The sequence below is a fragment of the Vicia villosa genome, linkage group LG5 (genome assembly GCF_029867415.1).
Source record: "Vicia villosa cultivar HV-30 ecotype Madison, WI linkage group LG5, Vvil1.0, whole genome shotgun sequence".
NCBI lineage: Eukaryota > Viridiplantae > Streptophyta > Magnoliopsida > Fabales > Fabaceae > Vicia > Vicia villosa.
This window is the reverse complement of record NC_081184.1, coordinates 46,252,167-46,269,964: the sequence shown is the minus strand read 5'-3', so window position 1 is coordinate 46,269,964 and position 17,798 is coordinate 46,252,167. Positions and strand designations below refer to the sequence as shown.

At 36.7% G+C, this 17,798-nt stretch overlaps 2 protein-coding genes and 1 long non-coding RNA gene across 3 annotated transcripts; all 3 read left to right on the top strand.

The window, feature by feature from the left end:
- The first annotated feature begins 3,459 nt into the window (after positions 1-3,459).
- On the top strand, positions 3,460-4,689 carry LOC131606586 (uncharacterized). The gene is made up of 3 exons (XM_058878782.1): positions 3,460-3,524; positions 3,765-3,920; positions 4,443-4,689. The coding sequence occupies exons 2-3, from the start codon at positions 3,780-3,782 to the stop codon at positions 4,671-4,673; spliced, it is 372 nt and encodes a 123-aa protein (XP_058734765.1). The 5' UTR covers positions 3,460-3,524; positions 3,765-3,779; the 3' UTR covers positions 4,674-4,689.
- A 116-nt stretch (positions 4,690-4,805) lies between these two features.
- On the top strand, positions 4,806-5,779 carry LOC131606585 (uncharacterized). Its single transcript, XR_009284896.1, has 3 exons — positions 4,806-5,211; positions 5,401-5,539; positions 5,636-5,779. It is a non-coding gene; the product is annotated as an uncharacterized LOC131606585 (long non-coding RNA).
- Positions 5,780-5,885: 106 nt separating this feature from the next.
- On the top strand, positions 5,886-17,117 carry LOC131606584 (uncharacterized). The gene is made up of 4 exons (XM_058878781.1): positions 5,886-6,000; positions 6,085-6,255; positions 16,633-16,701; positions 16,796-17,117. The coding sequence occupies exons 1-4, from the start codon at positions 5,959-5,961 to the stop codon at positions 17,009-17,011; spliced, it is 498 nt and encodes a 165-aa protein (XP_058734764.1). The 5' UTR covers positions 5,886-5,958; the 3' UTR covers positions 17,012-17,117.
- Positions 17,118-17,798: the final 681 nt, after the last annotated feature.

The window sequence follows — 17,798 nt, the reverse complement described above, 5'->3', positions numbered from 1 at the left end:
ATAAACAGTTAAAAATCCTACGCTATAACAATAAACACCTTTTAATGCGGGAAAATAAAGGCAGAAAAATAAACCTAATTACTATTACAATAAAACCCTGAAGGGTAACAAAAATAAAGGCAGAAAGAAAGGTAGAAAATTTTTTGTACATGGCTTTGGGGCAGATACATTATAAATCAGGAATTATAAAATAACAAGGAAAAAGGCAAACGAAAGGTATTGATAAAAATAAATTAAAATAGACACAGGGTTTAAAAAGCCTAAGGGAAAAAACTAAGGGAAAAGCCTTATGGCTAAAAAGAACCTTGACCTACAGTGAATAGGCAACCTTTACATTACTGATAGTCACATGGTTTTGATTAAAGGCTAAACAAAAAAAACCTAAAATTAATCCTAAGTTGTTTAACTAAAATTACTCTGAAATTAATTAGCCTAAAATTATTTAACCTAAAATCTAATTAATTTAATCTAATTAATTAATCTAAAATTATTTAACCTAATCCTAATTAATTATCCTAAAATTTATAATTAAATAATAACTAATTTAATCTAAATTAAAAGATTAATCTAAAAACCTAATTAAAAATTATTAATCAAAAACAAAACTTAAATTAAAACTAAATTAAAAATTATTAAAAGGTATTTTAGGGTTTTAAATAAAACAAATAATTATATAAATAAAAATAAAATAGAAGAAGAACCAGGGTTTTGATTGAATATGGCAAGGCTGGTGTTCCATGAGATGGTCTTTCAACCTGGTGCGCTGGATCCAGAGTGCTAGTGATCTGATGGCCATGGATGGAGGGTGTATCGTGAGTCCTCGTAGACGTTGCGCACTCGATCTGAGGACATGCACAGCCAAATAAATGTTAAAAAACTTGCAGGACGCTGGGATCGAACCCAGGTCCTCTTTGTCACCAACATGGATCCTTTGCCACTTGTGTTGTTACTCATTAGTTGTAAATTAAATGCATGGAATATATATTATATGAATAAAAGCGTTTTAATTGGGGAATTCAAAAACAAGGTCAAACCAGGGCCCACGAGTGCATGATCAACCAATCAGGAGAGGAGAGAGAGCGCTGCCATCGTTGACTGGCCAATACGCTGCGTGAGAGGAAGATTAGAGTTTTGACCAGCCAATGAGGGACTCAGGATATGCCACGCATGCCTGTGCACGCCGGAGCCACCACCTTCCCCGGTCGGAACTTCTTCTTCTCCGGCGAGACGCTTTTAGAAACCTGCCAAACTTACATAAACGAGCCAAACAAAAGACCCCTGTCCACTAAATCGGACCCTGCAAATCTGATGGTGACATTAGTTTTTCATAAAAATGCTTGTAACCTGCCATTCGAAGAACATCATTCTGAAGCCCTAACCATGGTGGATGTTCATTCTTGAGCGTAAACTCGTGAATGACGATTCAAAACGGTTCTAAATTCTCTCATGAACATAAATAAATGCATCAGAATCATTTATATACCATGAATGGAATATTTGAAATTCAAGAACTTACCCCGCCGGTGCAATCGAGGGAGGATGACTCTTGGCTGCTTTGGTGTCGTGTGAGAGTATGGATCGATTCCTATACACTTCAGGAAGCTGTTTGAACGCTCAAAATTGATAGTGAAGGGCGGGAATTTGAACTTCGATTATGCAAGTTTGTTTGAAATTTTTTAGATGCGAACCCTAGTCTTTTGTTGCCTCCTCCGTCCTCTCTCCAGTAGGACTATGTTCCTCCATTTATGTAGAGTGAAATTAGGTTAAGGAATGCTTGAATACCATCTGATTGGTGGGCTTGGATATTTGTTTTAAAAATTTATCAAATCTTCCCACTTTGATCCAATCCCGTTTCAATCTCCTCCAATCATGTTTCAATCATGCATTTGGTAATTATTGAAGTATTTTTGGAGGCTGGATCAGACCCATGCGCCTTGTTTTATTATTTATAGCATTTTATATAATTTGTTTTGCTTTTAAATAAATAAAATCAAGACAAAAATAAATAAATTGCATGGCTATGTATTAAGGGCAACTATAGGTCTTTTGGGAGAGTTTGGTGAACATATTAGAACCTAATAAATTAGGTCATATTGTTTAAAGAGACAAAATTCATTGACCGACTATTTTGGGATTTTTTGTCAATTTCGCCTAGCTTGCACACCACATAACTTGCTCATTCTTGATCAGATGAATGCATTCTTCATCAAATTAGAAATTTTAGAATGTCCTCTTTAACTTTGTAGTTTTGAGTTTTCTCATTTGAAGCTCCTATTTTTGTGTAAGATGCTTTGATAAAAAGTGTCCTTTAGTAGACTTCCAAAAGGACCTATAATGTCTTGATCTATATCTCTCAAATGAAACATTTTTGGCCTTGGCTTTAGAGAGACAAAGTTGTAGAGAATTCAGTTTCCTTCAAAATAGAATTTGGTTGGGAAATATTTGATGAACCATGTAAAAGTTATGGCTGGTCAAAGTTCAGTTGACTTTCTCCTATAAGACCCTAATTTAGTATGTTGTACCCCAAAATTTGTCCTCATATATTTGTGAATGCCACTTTATTATGAATAAAAATAATGGCGCATTTGGTAAGAGTGTAAGGTTTGTGAGTATAACGTCCCGGGTTCGAATCCCACCTCCCTCTTATTTTTACTTTTTCTTCATTATTTTATTGTTTTATGGTATTATTTTCTTATTATAATTTCTTTAAAATAGGATATTAGATTTTTGTTTATAGTCTTTTATATTATTATTATTTTTATTATGTTAGGAATTAGTTATTTTAATCACTAGTTTATATTTAGTAGATTTTTATTATTAGTTAATATAGTAATTATTTTTGTTATTGTTATTTTTATCATATATGGTTAGTAGTTTCATTATTATTATTATTATTATTATTATTATTATTATTATTATTATTATTATTATCATCAAAGAAAGAAAAACAATAAAAAAATTATGTCACATTTCTTTTAAGTATTAGAATTAGAATTTTATAGTTTTTATCATTATTATTTATTTAACTTTTTATTTAATTTTAGGTAGACTTTATAGTTTTGTTATTATTATTTATAGTTATATAGAAAGTCTTTTTATTGTCATCTACTATCTTACCATTACTATTAGATTGACCAAACACCCCATTATGCCCTTCTCATCAAAAAATTTGCACACCATAAAGGATAGAACCGTAACTTTCTAATTCAATCTGTACTACTCCTTTTATGTGCATGCCATACCAATTAAGCCCTTGATAACTCATGTTCTTTGTTCTACGAAATGGAAGCAATAGTCTTACTGCAAGGATAAAATTGTAACAACCTAAATACAAAAGGTCACTTTTCCCAACTACATGCCATTTGCTTGGTTCCTATTGGTCCAAATAGAAAATCAAACTTTTCCCTCCTACCATAAGTCATTTTCGCTGCAATATTGGTATCACAAGTGTCTGGAAATTCTCTCTCCAACAAAATCCTTGGCTATTCTCCGCTGAAGAACTTGCAACATCTGCTTCTATTCAGGTTTCTTTTTCAACATTGCACTTTACTGGGTTCATTCGTATCCTTCTCTATCTCCTTCATTTTGTTGTATTCAAACGCAAATCATCTATTTTAATACTGGGTTCCATTCTTTCTATGCCATTAATCTGTTTTACTACTTGGTTTCTCTAATAACATCCTCCCTGTTAAGTTGTGTTATTTGCGTTTTTTGGCGGTTCTGAAAATATTAAGTTCCGAGATTTGTTTGCACTTATTTTACAGTGTCGGGCAACGAGAATGTCTCGTGCTCCAATACTCATTAAGGATCTGGTCAAGGGGAATCAAATTTGGAAGATGCTGATAAGGGTTATTGATGTGTGGGTTGTTAAGGAAAAAACAGGACAACAACACCTTGAGTTCATCATTCAAGATGGAAAGGTTTGTTTCTTTTAACACTGTAACTGACACAGACCTCATATCTTTAAGCAAACATGGCACAAAATTTGATTTTGCAAACAAAGGGTTTGTTGTAAGAAGGAATAAACTATATGAGAACCAATTTTTCATAGTTTTATATCATTGTTGTAACGAAGAAAAAAAAACTAGATAACAAAATGTTTTATGTTGCTTTACTTATAAGAAGGATTGTTTTAAGAAGGAATAAACTGCATGCCCTTTGTTAAAGTAAACTTCTTTACTTTTTCATCTCATATCTCATGGTTACTGACATTTGCTATAATATATTTTAGTCTAACACTCTTTTTGTTTATATATTTGTACTCTGCCAATATGTTTTTGCCTAACATGAGTGAGATTTCTTCTCTGCCATTATATTTCATTTAGTTTGTTCATCCATACACCAATGTTTTGTATGCCCTTTACTTTATGCTCCTACAAAATTATAGCAAATGTCTTACTATTATGCATTTACTGATATTTCTTTATCAAAACATGTCATAGGGTGATCGGATTCATGCCACGACTAGGAGCAGAGACTTCCCAGATTGGATCAAACAAGTCAAAGAGCATGACACCTATTCCCTCTATAATGGAGAGCCTATTATCAATGATGGACCTTTCAAAGTGTGTTCTAACCCACTCAAACTTCTATTTAACGGAGGTACAACCATGACCAGTCTGGAGATTCCAGAAATTCCGAGACACAAATACACCTTTCACCCTATTGCATAATTTCTCAGTGGAAACTACAAACCTATGTTATACGGTAACAATCTACTATACTGCAAGCATGTTATCTTATACCACATTTGTTATATTTTCTTTCTATTGATGTCTAATTGTAGTCCCTTTTGTAGATGTCATTGGTGTTTTACAAGATGTGCTTAAGACGCAAATGGGTGGTGGTGGAAGGAAGTCTTGCGTCAATATCACTTTGCGTGATATTGGAGGAAACGTGATCGAGGTTGCATTGTGGGATGATTACTGCAAACAATTTATGAACTACAATACCCCTGGCAAGATGGTTGGTCCTACTATTATTGTATTGACACATGCATGGTGCGAGATTAACACAGGTTTGTGACCAAAAAGTTGTATTTTTGCCGTTGCTGTACTTGCACGTTATCTCTAAACCTTGCAATGTTTGAACTTTTGATAAAAAATATGTGTCTTCTGCAGTTTCTGGAGCACGGAGTCTCTCAAATGCATGGAGTGGCTCAAGAGTTCTCATTAATGTGGAACATCCCCAAATTGATGAATTCAAAGCAAGGTATAATATGTTAGTATAACACTTATGATATTTTCTCTCTGCCATTAATCATTTTGATGCTTAACAACTGATTCATGTCTCTGCTTTTGTTCATATTATAGGTTTTTAATGTTAATTGTATTTTATATTAAGTTAGTTTCTATTTGATCCCTATCAATACAATAATTGAGCCTATATTTCCCTCTTCAGCTATGGAGCAGCTGAAAATTCCAATGTTCCTGCTCTTTCGCTGTCCTTGACTTGTGAATCGTCCCTTCAATCTGCTAACAAAAGCTGGACCAGCCTCAACGAAGTCAGAAGTATTCGTTCAATCAAGGAAGGAAAGAAGGTAAATATAAAAATCTGTTTTGCAACCACCATTGGCACTACAAAACATTTCATATGTATCTGAAACTCATTAGTAGAAAATGTCTATATGCATTAGGACTGTTTTGCAACCACCATTGGCACTACAAAACATTTCAAAGCTTCCAGGTTTGGCTGGTTTTTTTAATCATGCCCTGGCTGCAGAGCTTCTAACAAGTCACAAGGTGAAACATTTGAATGTGCATGCGGAATTACCAATGTCGAACCCGTAACCAAGTGAGCCCAAGTTAACTCAATTTCTATATAGCAAGCTGCCTATTATATCATTATCCTCTAAATTTTGTCTTTCAATTTTATTGTATATTCAAAGTTGAAGTTGAGCTTGAGTATGATAACTACAATGGTACCTTTGTTTTTTGGGACAAGGACGTTATTCCTTACATGAAATTGAGTGCAAAGGAGTTAAGAGAAGTTATGAAGAAGGTTAGTTAGAAAATCCAACAATCTTAATTATATAGAAGTATGATTAAGTAAGATTTTTACAATTTCTTTTTTTGTGGTTCATAGGCTGGTGAAGATAACCCTAAGATTTGGCCTGTTCACCTTGATGTGTTGTTGAACAAACAAATGGTTTTCCGTGTCAAATATCAATCGAGTTTCGAGCAATTCTCTATCGTCACAATACTTAACGAGGACAACCTTTTCAACACTTTTGACAACCACCTCTGCCCTAATGAGGTTTTTGTTAGACGATAGGACTGGTCTAGAGGGGGGTGAATAGACCACCTTTTTCGACTTAAGAAAATTTTAGCTATTTGAAACGTGACTTCCCTGAATCACGTAATCGTCTAAGATGATTATGATATCGGGGACCGGATATGTGCACTAAACCGAACGGATGAGAATGTCAAGTGATGAATTACGTTTTAACGAATATCTCGATTGTCTCAATTGCACACTAGGTATATTACTCACAATGAACGTTTTCACTAAAATATGAACAAAAATTTGATTGAGTAATTTTATCGAACACTTGGTGATCGATATTTTACCTAACCTTAGTTTTTGTTCAATAATGGAAATAAACGAAAACAAGTGAAAAAGTGATAAAGTAAAAGCGATAAGGAACACGATATTTGTTTAGGCAGTTCCTCTATCGTCCTCGCAGGAGTACGTCTGCCCCCTAATTTCAAATGAAATTAGGAAAGTTTTATTTGATTGCAAAATGTTTAACAAGGATAGAAAGTACCAATCACCAACTACAATCATGCAGTAAAATTGAAATCCAATTCGATCCTCCCCTTGATTCAAGTCGAATCAAGTCAATGTCTAAGATCTTCACGATCAAGACCCTAATCGTTCCTTTCTCAATCCTCCGGTTGTAGCAAGTTTGTTGAGTAGATCTTCAATCTCTCAAACCCTTATGCACGGCTGAATTGATTACCAAAGCGAATCGATCATCAAAAACCTTCGAACAAAATCTTTGATGAGGAAGGAAAAACCCTAAGGTTTTATACAAGAAACACCCTCAACAATCTTCACTCGAACAAGATGAATGTCTACCATCGAATCTCGAACAAGACAAACTCTACCGTCGAACCTTATCAACACACGTTCCTTACTTCGATCGAGAAAGATGATTATGTGTGATTCTCGGTCAAGAAGCGAAAGGTTGAAGATGAGAAGAAGCTGAGTCTATATTTCACGTTTCTTGTTATTTTGCTATTGAATGATCACTTGAGTATTTATACCACATTTGATGCATATACCAATTTGAACACAACAGAAAAACAAGATTAATTAGTGACAGGTCGACCTGCTCTCTGCATAGGTCGACCTATTGAGTTTGTTGCACCTGAGAGAGAGGAATGTGTGACACTTGCGTCGACCTGAAGGGTCGGCGTGCGCATTCCCGTGAGTTCCCCAAAGTCTTGTGCGTCGACCTGCTCCATCCATGCGTCGACGCATTTTCCTTTTTCATCTGAGGTTCAAAAGCTGGATGCGTCGACCTAAAGGGTCAGCGTGCGCATACCCGAGATAAACTGAAAGTTCCATGCGTCGACCTATGCATGTAATGCATCGACGCATTCACTCCTTACTTGGAATCTTTCAGAATCAGCTTGCAATGGGTCGACCTATTGCATCCATGAGTCGACCTATTAGTGTCTTGTGGTCAAAGATACTTATCTTAGTTGCATTAGCTCGGTTTCTCAGATTCCATTTGGGTTGTAGTCGATTCACAATGTTTTGACGTCATGAAAACTACACCTTGCCCTCACATACTCCCCCTTTTTGATGATGGCAAAAATTGTGAATCTTGGTATCGAGGCATTGCTTAAACGAGGTTCTTGCTCCCCCTTTCTGTATGCTCCCCCTATCTTGGTGCATGTGTTTTCCATTGCTTACTGATTCACTCAGTTTTCTCCCCCTTTGACAACATCAAAAAGAGACAGGCAGTATTATACATATATGGTGGAATAACATAGTTCAGTTTTGATCATTTCTAAGCCCTTTTGCAATCATAATCATAAAACATTCATTCACATAAAACAATGCTGAATGATAAAATAAACGGCAATATAACATAAATAGCTAAACGATAATGAGCACATAGCTCAATTCAAATCCTTACACAAACACAAAGTAAGGTAGAATTATGTCTAGCAGAAAATAAAATTAAGTCACAAAATACAAATAAAATGTTCATGACAATATGGAAATGTTGAATGTAAAGAAAATCAAAAGAGAACACTAGGCATTGGCATCATCATCTCCCTCTTGAGCCGATGGTGGTGGTTGAGACGAATGAACAGGAGGAAATGGGTAGTGTTGCATGAAGGCACTTGTGAAGGAGGAGATTTGGTTTCTCTGGGCATCCAACATGCCATAGAGCGTGTTGTACCTTTGCTCTTGAAGTGTTGAGTATGCGGTAAACTGAGCACCTTGCTCAATGACACGAGCGGTTAGAGTAGTTAGGCGCTCATTCATCAAGTTTTGATTTTCAATTTGTTGAAGACGCATAGCCTCCATCAATTATGTAATATTTGAGCCGCCAGTTTCAGCACCCACATCTTCATCTTCATCTTCACCTGCAATATCTTCCTCTTCATCAATGTTCATTTCGTCCTCATCTTCTCTATTGAGATCCGGATTGTTGCCTCGTAGAACAGCACCATAGGCACCCGTGGCCCGATTGTAGAAAAATCCCATCATATTCAGTGTCTTCTTGGTGAATTCTTGGTCAATGGATATGATCTTCTTTGGAAGCCGCTGAGATGGAATGTTGACTTTGTTAAGCACCCATTGGATGAGAGATGCATATCCAATAGCGGTTCCTCTACCTGATTCCTTTAATTCAAACATACGCTTCGCAATAAAATGAGGCCAATTGACCAGAATTCGGCTCTTAATCAACCAAACTAAGTACACTTCTTGTTGGTCAACACGAGAGTATCCACCTTGTTTAGGTCGGATGATACGTGCCACAATCCATTGTAGAGTTCTGTCAACAATGTTTAAGAGACCTGTAGTAGCGGACCGAGGAAACAAATTGCTTTGGACTATATGGTCAGCATGAGGGCGTCGCAACATGTTGTTCAGAGCAACATTATAGTCAAATTGGGTCATCACATTTGTATCAGTTACCGTGACGGCATTCTCACGGAGTGGAAATAGACCCAATTGCCTCCAAGTGTTGTCGATGATAGCGTATGTGGTTGTACCCATCTGAAAGTTGAAGGAACTCCCTTGGAAGTGTCCTTGCATACCATTATAGAAAACCCTTACCAGATCCTCATTGTACTCATGGCTTAGTTCAAGAAAAGTACCCAAATTTTGAACTTCAATTAGTTCCATTACCTGTTGAAGATGAAGTCTTCGTAGAGTTCCGGTGAACAGCATGAATTGTTTGATGACTTTTCGGTTTCTGAAATGGTAAGAGTAGGATTCCATAAGAGCATCAGGCATGAGAGATAAGGCATCCTCTACTTCAGGTTGTTGTTGAGAGGAAGAGTCTTCTCTGCTTGCTCTCTTTCTCAGTGATTTGTGGGAAGTCATGGATGAGTGAGAGATAGGAGATGAGTGATTCTTAGGGTTTTTAGGAGAGGGTCAGTGCAAGAGGAGAAGGAAGATAATGAAATAGCTTTGTGTTCCCTTTTAAAAATGTAACCTAATTTTGAAAATTTCCGAACGATGCGTCGACCTATGCAGTGGATGCGTCGACGCATGAGCCTTAAATTTTTAAAATTTATGTTTGAGTAGGTCGACTCACATAAAGAGTAGGTCGACCTAAGGCTTGCAAATTTCAAAATTTGGCAGTATGCAGTGAATGTATGCATGTTATGACCAAATCTTGCATAGATTAAACATATTGATGAACACATTTCAACTTTACCATACCATGAAGTGAGTTTTAAGGTTGAAACGATATTACCTTTACACAAGGGAGATGAGAAACAAGCCCTCACATATCTTTTAATGAACACTTCAAACATTGTGAGAGCATAGATAATGATAATAAATAAAGCATATGCAACTACTCATAGTTGCAACCTATCCGATATATCAAGGACGCCGAGTTCCCTACGGATGTGAAAGAAGGGCTCGGTAGCTAGTGGTTTTATAAAGATGTCGGCAAGTTGATTTTTGCTATCAACATGCTCAAACACTACATCACCCTTCTCAACATGATCCCTAAGGAAATGGTGTCGTATTTCTATGTGTTTAGTGCGAGAGTGTAAGACCGGATTTTTGGTTAGATTGATAGCACTTGTGTTATCACAAAAGATAGGAATATGATCAAGCTTGACATTGAAGTCAAGTAATTTTTGCTTGAGCCAAAGTATTTGAGCACAACAATTACCAGTCGCCACATATTCCGCCTCGGCGGTTGACAAAGCAACGGACACTTGTTTCTTGCTATGCCAACTAACCAAGGAATTTGAAAAGAAGTGACATGTTCCACTAGTGCTTTTACTATCCAATTTGCACCCGGCAAAGTCGGAATCGGAATATCCAACCAAAGAGCAATCACTACCTTTGGAGAACCATAAGCCATGCTTAGTTGTACCTACAAGATACCTAAGTATGCGCTTAACGGCTTTTAAGTGAGACTCCTTGTGACATGATTGATATCTTGCACACATGCATACACTAAACATAATATCGGGACGAGAAGCGGTAAGGTAAAGTAGGGAACCGATCATACCTCTATACCTTTTTACATCAACCGGCTTACCATGTTCATCCCGATCAAGATTTACCGCGGTAGGCATAGGAGTGTCAATGGCCTTGGACTTAGCCATATCAAACCGTTTGATGAGTTCTTGACAATACTTGGTTTGAGTCACAAACGTTCCTTCTTTTAGTTGTTTTATTTGAAGTCCAAGGAAGTAGTTTAGTTCACCCATCATACTCATTTCAAATTCTCCCTGCATAAGCTTAGAAAACTCCTTTACAAGAGTCATGTTAGTAGAACCAAAGATAATATCATCCACATACACTTGAACTAATATTGAATGCTTTTCATGTCTCTTAATGAATAGGGTAGTATCAACTTTCCCTCTTGAGAAACCTTGATTAATTAGAAAATTGCTAAGCCGCTCATACCAAGCTCTAGGAGCTTGTTTTAAACCATACAAGGCACGCTTAAGTTTATAAACATAATCAGGATAATCAACGTTTTCAAATCCGGGAGGTTGAGATACATAAACCTCTTCATTAATAAACCCATTTAGAAAAGCACTCTTAACATCCATTTGATAAAGCTTAAAGTTTTATGAACATGCAAATGCAATTAACAAGCGAATTGCCTCAAGTCGGGCGACTGGAGCATAGGTCTCCTCATAGTCGATCCCTTCCTCTTGGCTATACCCTTGAGCAACAAGACGGTCCTTGTTGCGAGTGATGATACCATTTTCGTCTAGTTTGTTCCTAAACACCCATTTAGTGCCAATTACTCGATGGTCTCGCGGAGGAGGGACAAGGTCCCAAACCTCATTTCTCTTAAATTGGTTTAGCTCTTCTTGCATAGCTAAATACCAATGCTCATCGACTAATGCATCTTTTGAGTTTTTGGGCTCAATTTGAGAGACGAAAGATTAATAAAAACAAAAGTTACTTTTCCTTGACCGTGTTGTCACCCCTTTTGATATGTCTCCTAGAATGTTCTCCATAGGATGGTCCTTAGAAGATTTCCATGCAAGAGGAAGATCACTCTTCTCGCTTGGTTGATCTTCTACTTTCTCTTTAGGTGTTTGATCCACTTCCTCTTCATTATTCTCGGGTAAGAGGGATTCTTTATCTTTCTCAAGCTTGGCATCCGGATCATTAAGTAAACTCTCAGTTGAGACACCTGCACCATTAAGAACACTACCTTTTCCGACAACTTTCGGACAAGATTCATCAAAAGAGACATGTACGGACTCTTCAACAATATGTAACCTTTTGTTGTATACTCTATAAGCTTTACTAGATTGAGCGTATCCTAGAAAGATACCCTCATCCGCTTTTGCATCAAACTTGCCAAGACTTTCTTTTCCATTGTTTAGAACAAAACATTTACATCCAAATACATGAAGGTGAGAAATGTTCGGTTTTCTCCCTTTTAAGAGTTCATACGGTGTTTTGTTTAGAATAGGACGTATCAGGATTCTATTCAGAAAATAACAAGCCGTATTAATGGCATCGGCCCAAAAATATTTTGGAAGCCCATGTTCTTTAATCATAGTTCTCCCAAGTTCTTCCAACACACGATTTTTACGTTCCACAACTCCATTTTGTTGGGGAGTTCGTGGTGCGGAGAAATTATGATTAATGCCATGATTGCCACAAAACTCTTCAAAGAGATGGTTTTCAAACTCACCTCCATGATCACTTCGGATGGATACTATGTTAGTGTTTAATTTATTTTGAATTAACTTGGCAAATTTCTCAAATGCGGAGAAGGTGTCACTTTTATTTGCTAAGAAAATCGTCCAACAATATCTAGAAAAGTCATCAACTATGACATACCCATAATAGTTTCCGCCTAGACTTTTTATTCTAGATGGTCCAAAGAGGTCCATATGGAGAAGTTCAAGAGGTCTTGTAGTTGAAACAATGTTTTTAGATTTAAAAGAGATCCTCGTTTGCTTCCCCATTTGGCACGCATCACATAAGTGATCTTTGGAAAACTTTATTTTAGGTAGGCCGGTCACTAAGTCTTTTGAGACGATTTTATTAAGAAAATCAAAGTTGATGTGAGCTAAACGTCTATGCCAAAGCCATGAGTCTTCACTCATAGTTGCTAGACATTTTGCTTCAATCGAGGATACATCATTTAGATCAAGCATGTATACATTATTTACCCTCAGGCCTTTGAACACATCATCTTTCTTGTCATCATTTCGAATTATGCAACTTTCTTTAGAAAATGATACTGAGTATCCTTTGTCGCATAATTGACTGATGCTAATAAGATTGTGTTTAAGGCCCTCAAATAGAAGGACGTCAGAGATAGTAGTAGAAGAGGGATTACCTACACTACCTTTACCTAGTATTGCTCCCTTGTTGTTGTCACCATAGGTCACAAATCCTTTCTTCTTAGCCACAAAGTCATAGAATAAAGATAAGTCACCCGTCATATGTCTTGAGCATCCGCTATCTAGAAACCATCTTCTCTCGGATTGCTCAAGACATTCCACCTACAAATTTAAACAAGGGAAATAGGTACCCAATTTTCATTGGGTCCTTGTGTGTGAGTGAAACAAAGGTTGCTCTTGGGAGTCCATTTGAAAATGCCTTTGGGAACCAAGAATCTCCTAAAGCGACATTTTTTAATGGTATGTCCCCTTTTGCAACAATATAGACATCTTGAGTTTGAGTAGTCATCACATTTACTAGATTGATCTTTTATCACATAAGTGTATCGTTGATACGGATTTATCATACTGTTTTTGAAATGTGATCGATCAATAGCATATGTGATTTTTGGTTGTGAGGCCTTGTCTAATTTGGCTTTGATAGTTTTAACTTCTTTTTGCCAAATGTGACAAGGTTCACATCCTCCCCACTTAAACCAAGGACCTTTGTCAACAACACTTGTGTCTTTGATACTTTTGATCATAGATTCCTTGAGAGTTTCTAATTCCTTTTCGGAATCGGAAACTTTCTTCTCAAGGTATTTAAAAATTCTTTTATTTGAGGCTAAGCGTTGAATTGCTTCCTTAGCTTCATGATGCAAGGTATCAAAGGCATGCTTTAATTCAAAATAAGACATAGCATCAACATTATTATATTTATCATGACTTACAATCTTTTTCTTCTTTTGATGTGCCATGAGACATAGGTTGACGGTTTCCTCTTCATCGCTTGAGCTTTCTTTGCTAGATGAGTCACTATCACTTTCCCAAGCGATGTAGGCTCTTCTTCCTTTTGGTTGCTTCTTTTGAGGTTTACTTTTGGTCTTATCTTTCTTTAGTGAAGGGCAATCCGGTTTGTAGTGACCGGGTTTTCCACAGTTGTAACAAGATCCTCTAGGTTTAGTCTTCTTGTACTCATCTTGCTTGTTAGACTTTGATTGACGTCTATAATCAACTAGATTGTTGTCCGAGTGCTTTATTTCATTCTTTCGAAGATATTTGTTGTACCTTCTTACGAATAATCCCATATCTTCATCCGGACTTTCATCTTCATCACTAGACTCACTATCACATGTATCTTTGGTGGATGACTTAGAACTTAAAGCCTTTAAAGCGATAGACTTGTTTTCCGTGTCCTTTGACTTTTCTTTCTTTTCTTTCTTTTCGTGCTTGTTTAGGTTCATGAGGTCTTGCTCATGTTCTTCAAGCTTTCCGAATAGAGCTATGAGATCCAATGTAGTGAGATCATTGGCTTCTTTGATTGCCGTGACCTTCGGTTGCCATTCCCTACTAAGACATCTCAAAACTTTGTTAGTAGCTACGGCATTGGGAGTAATATGTCCCAATGTGTGTAATCGATTTATTATGTGAGAAAATCTCTTTTGTATATCCGCAATGGTTTCACCATGCTTCATATGAAAGAGATCAAACTCTTGCGTTAAAGTATTGATTCTAGCTAGCTTAACATCATTAGTTCCTTCATGGGCGACTTGTAATGCATCCCACATTGCCTTAGCCGATTGGCAATGCGACACACGAAAGTACTCATCGACCCCTAAGGAGGCTATAATCATGTTTCTAGATTTCCAATCATACCGTAATTCTTTTCATCTTTTTCATCCCATTGTGCTTGAGGGTTAGGTCTTGTGATGCCAGCATCGTTGGTTATGGTGATAGCCATAGGACCATTGACGATGACATCCCAAATTTTTCTATCAACGGAGTTGATATGAATGCACATACAGTCTTTCCAATAACTATAGTTTTCTCCAGTGAAAACAGGCGCTTTAGTATACGCCCCTTTTTGACCGTTCTCCATTTTCTAAAAAGTTATATTAAGCACTAGAATGAACCGGAGCTCGTGATACCACTTGTTAGACGATAGGACTGGTCTAGAGGGGGGTGAATAGACCAATTTTTTCGACTTAAGAAAATTTTAGCTATTTGAAACGTGACTTCCCTGAATCACTTAATCGTCTAAGATGATTATGTTATCGGGGACCGGATATGTGCACTAAACCGAACGGATGAGAATGTCAAGTGATGAATTACGTTTTAACGAATATCTCGATTGTCTCAATTGCACACTATATGGTATATTACTCACAATGAACGTTTTCACTAAAATATGAACAAAAATTTGATTGAGTAATTTTATCGAACACTTGGTGATCGATATTTTACCTAACCTTAGTTTTTGTTCAATAATGGAAATAAACGAAAACAAGTGAAAAAGTGATAAAGTAAAAGCGATAAGGAACACGATATTTGTTTAGGCAGTTCCTCTTTCGTCCTCGCAGGAGTACGTCTGCCCCTAATTTCAAATGAAATTAGGAAAGTTTTATTTGATTGCAAAATGTTTAACAAGGATAGAAAGTACCAATCACCAACTACAATCATGCAGTAAAATTGAAATACAATTCGATCCTCCCCTTGATTCAAGTCGAATCAAGTCAATGTCTGAGATCTTCACGATCAAGACTCCGATCGTTCCTTTCTCAATCCTCCGGTTGTAGTAAGTTTGTTGAGTAGATCTTCAATCTCTCAAACCCTTATGCACGGCTGAATTGATTACCAAAGCGAATCGATCGTCAAAAACCTTCGAACAAAATCTTTGATGAGGAAGGAAAAACGCTAAGGTTTTATACAAGAAACACCCTCATCAATCTTCACTCGAACAAGATGAATGTCTACCGTCGAATCTCGAACAAGACAAACTCTACCGTCAAACCTTATCAACACACGTTCCTTACTTCGATCGAGAAAGATGATTATGTGTGATTCTCGATCAATAAGCGAAAGGTTGAAGATGAGAAGAAGCTGAGTCTATATTTCACGTTTCTTGTTATTTTGCTATTGAATGATCACTTGAGTATTTATACCACATTTGATGCATATACCAATTTGAACAGAACAGAAAAACCATATTAATTAGCGACAGGTCGACCTGCTCTCTGCATAGGTCGACCTATTGAGTTTGTTGCACCTGAGAGAGAGGAATGTGTGACACTTGCATTGACCTGAAGGGTCGGCGTGCGCATTCCCGTGAGTTCCCTAAAGTCCTGTTCGTCGACCTGCTCCATCCATGCGCCGACGCATTTTCCTTTTTCATCTGAGGTTCAAAAGCTGGATGCGTCGACCTGAAGGGTCAGCGTGCGAATACCCGAGATAAACTCAAAGTTCCATGCGTCGACCTATGCATGTAATGCGTCGACGCATTCACTCCTTACTTGGAATCTTTCAGAATCAGCTTGCAATGGGTCGACCTATTGCATCCATGAGTCGACCTATTAGTGTCTTGTGGTCAAAGATACTTGTCTTAGTTGCATTAGCTCGGTTTCTCAGATTCCATTTGGGTTGTAGTCGATTCACAATGTTTTGATGTCATGAAAACTACACCTTGCCCTCACAGTTTTATATGAACTTATATAATTGAACACTTAAACTTAACTGTTTGGCATAAACCTCAATTTTAAGTAAGTCTTATTGTTTACAGCTTACTTCAAATGCTGCTGTTATGGATAATGAAGCCAACACTCCTACCGATCATCCAATTCAACCAACTGTATGTCATTTCATATATATATTTGAAATTACATGCTAAGGGTTGTTTATCATAATAATCTTAGATCTTAATCTTTTTCCAATATTATAACTAGGTTACACAGTCTGAAGAACTAGAGCTAACTGCACAACCATCCTTGGTTGCAAACCTTTCAGGGAGCCCAACTACAAGCTCTAGCTCCACTCCTGCCAAGCGTGTTGCTGCATCAACCAGTGTAAATGAACCCACTCTGGCTGAAGAACTGACCCCTAAGCAATCTGCTACGAAGGCCAAGTCTGGGAAGAAAATCAAACATATCAAGAAGGAGTAATTTGGGAGAGCCTCATTCAGAAGCCATATCTTTTTTGATGCAACTTTTTATTTGACACCTTCTATGTAAGGAAACTATTCAAGTACTATATGTTTTGTAGTTTGATTTCCTGTTTTAATGCATGTTCTAAGCTATTGAAATGTGTACTTTAACTCCTAAACATACTATTTAAGCTGAATGTTTTTTGATTACTCCATGTAGTTTTATTAACTTGCTGTTGGTTATATATTTGACAAGGTGTTTTTGTTTCAAAATTAACTTTTCTCCTTCAATCTTGTCTGCTGCCATACAACTTTAGGGTTTAACTTCAAGCTTATTTTATCTAATTTATCTTTTGTCTACTATCTATTATATCAAAAAACAAAACACAATGTTAATTTATGCTTCCCATTTAATTATAATACTAATCGCCAGTAGGTAGCAACTTCTCTTAGCCTTGGTATATGCTTCATTTACTACTAATCATAAAAAGGCTATTGTAATCTTTCCAAATGTCACTCACTGCAATGAGTTAAAAAATATATCTTAATTTTTATGCTTTGTAGGACTTATGTCTTGAATATGTATTTCCATACTATGCTTCATAAATAATGCTAAATACAATCAAAACACATGAACTAGGAAACCTGACAGAAATTTGAAATAGTTTGTGATTTACAAATTACAACTCATTGAGAAAGGCTACCTATAATAAGCATGTCTTCTTACAAACACATTCAATTCTCTAAATTATTGAGGACCTAATGTTGTGTTCCCTCAACAAGAAGCAAAACCTCTATTTCTATAT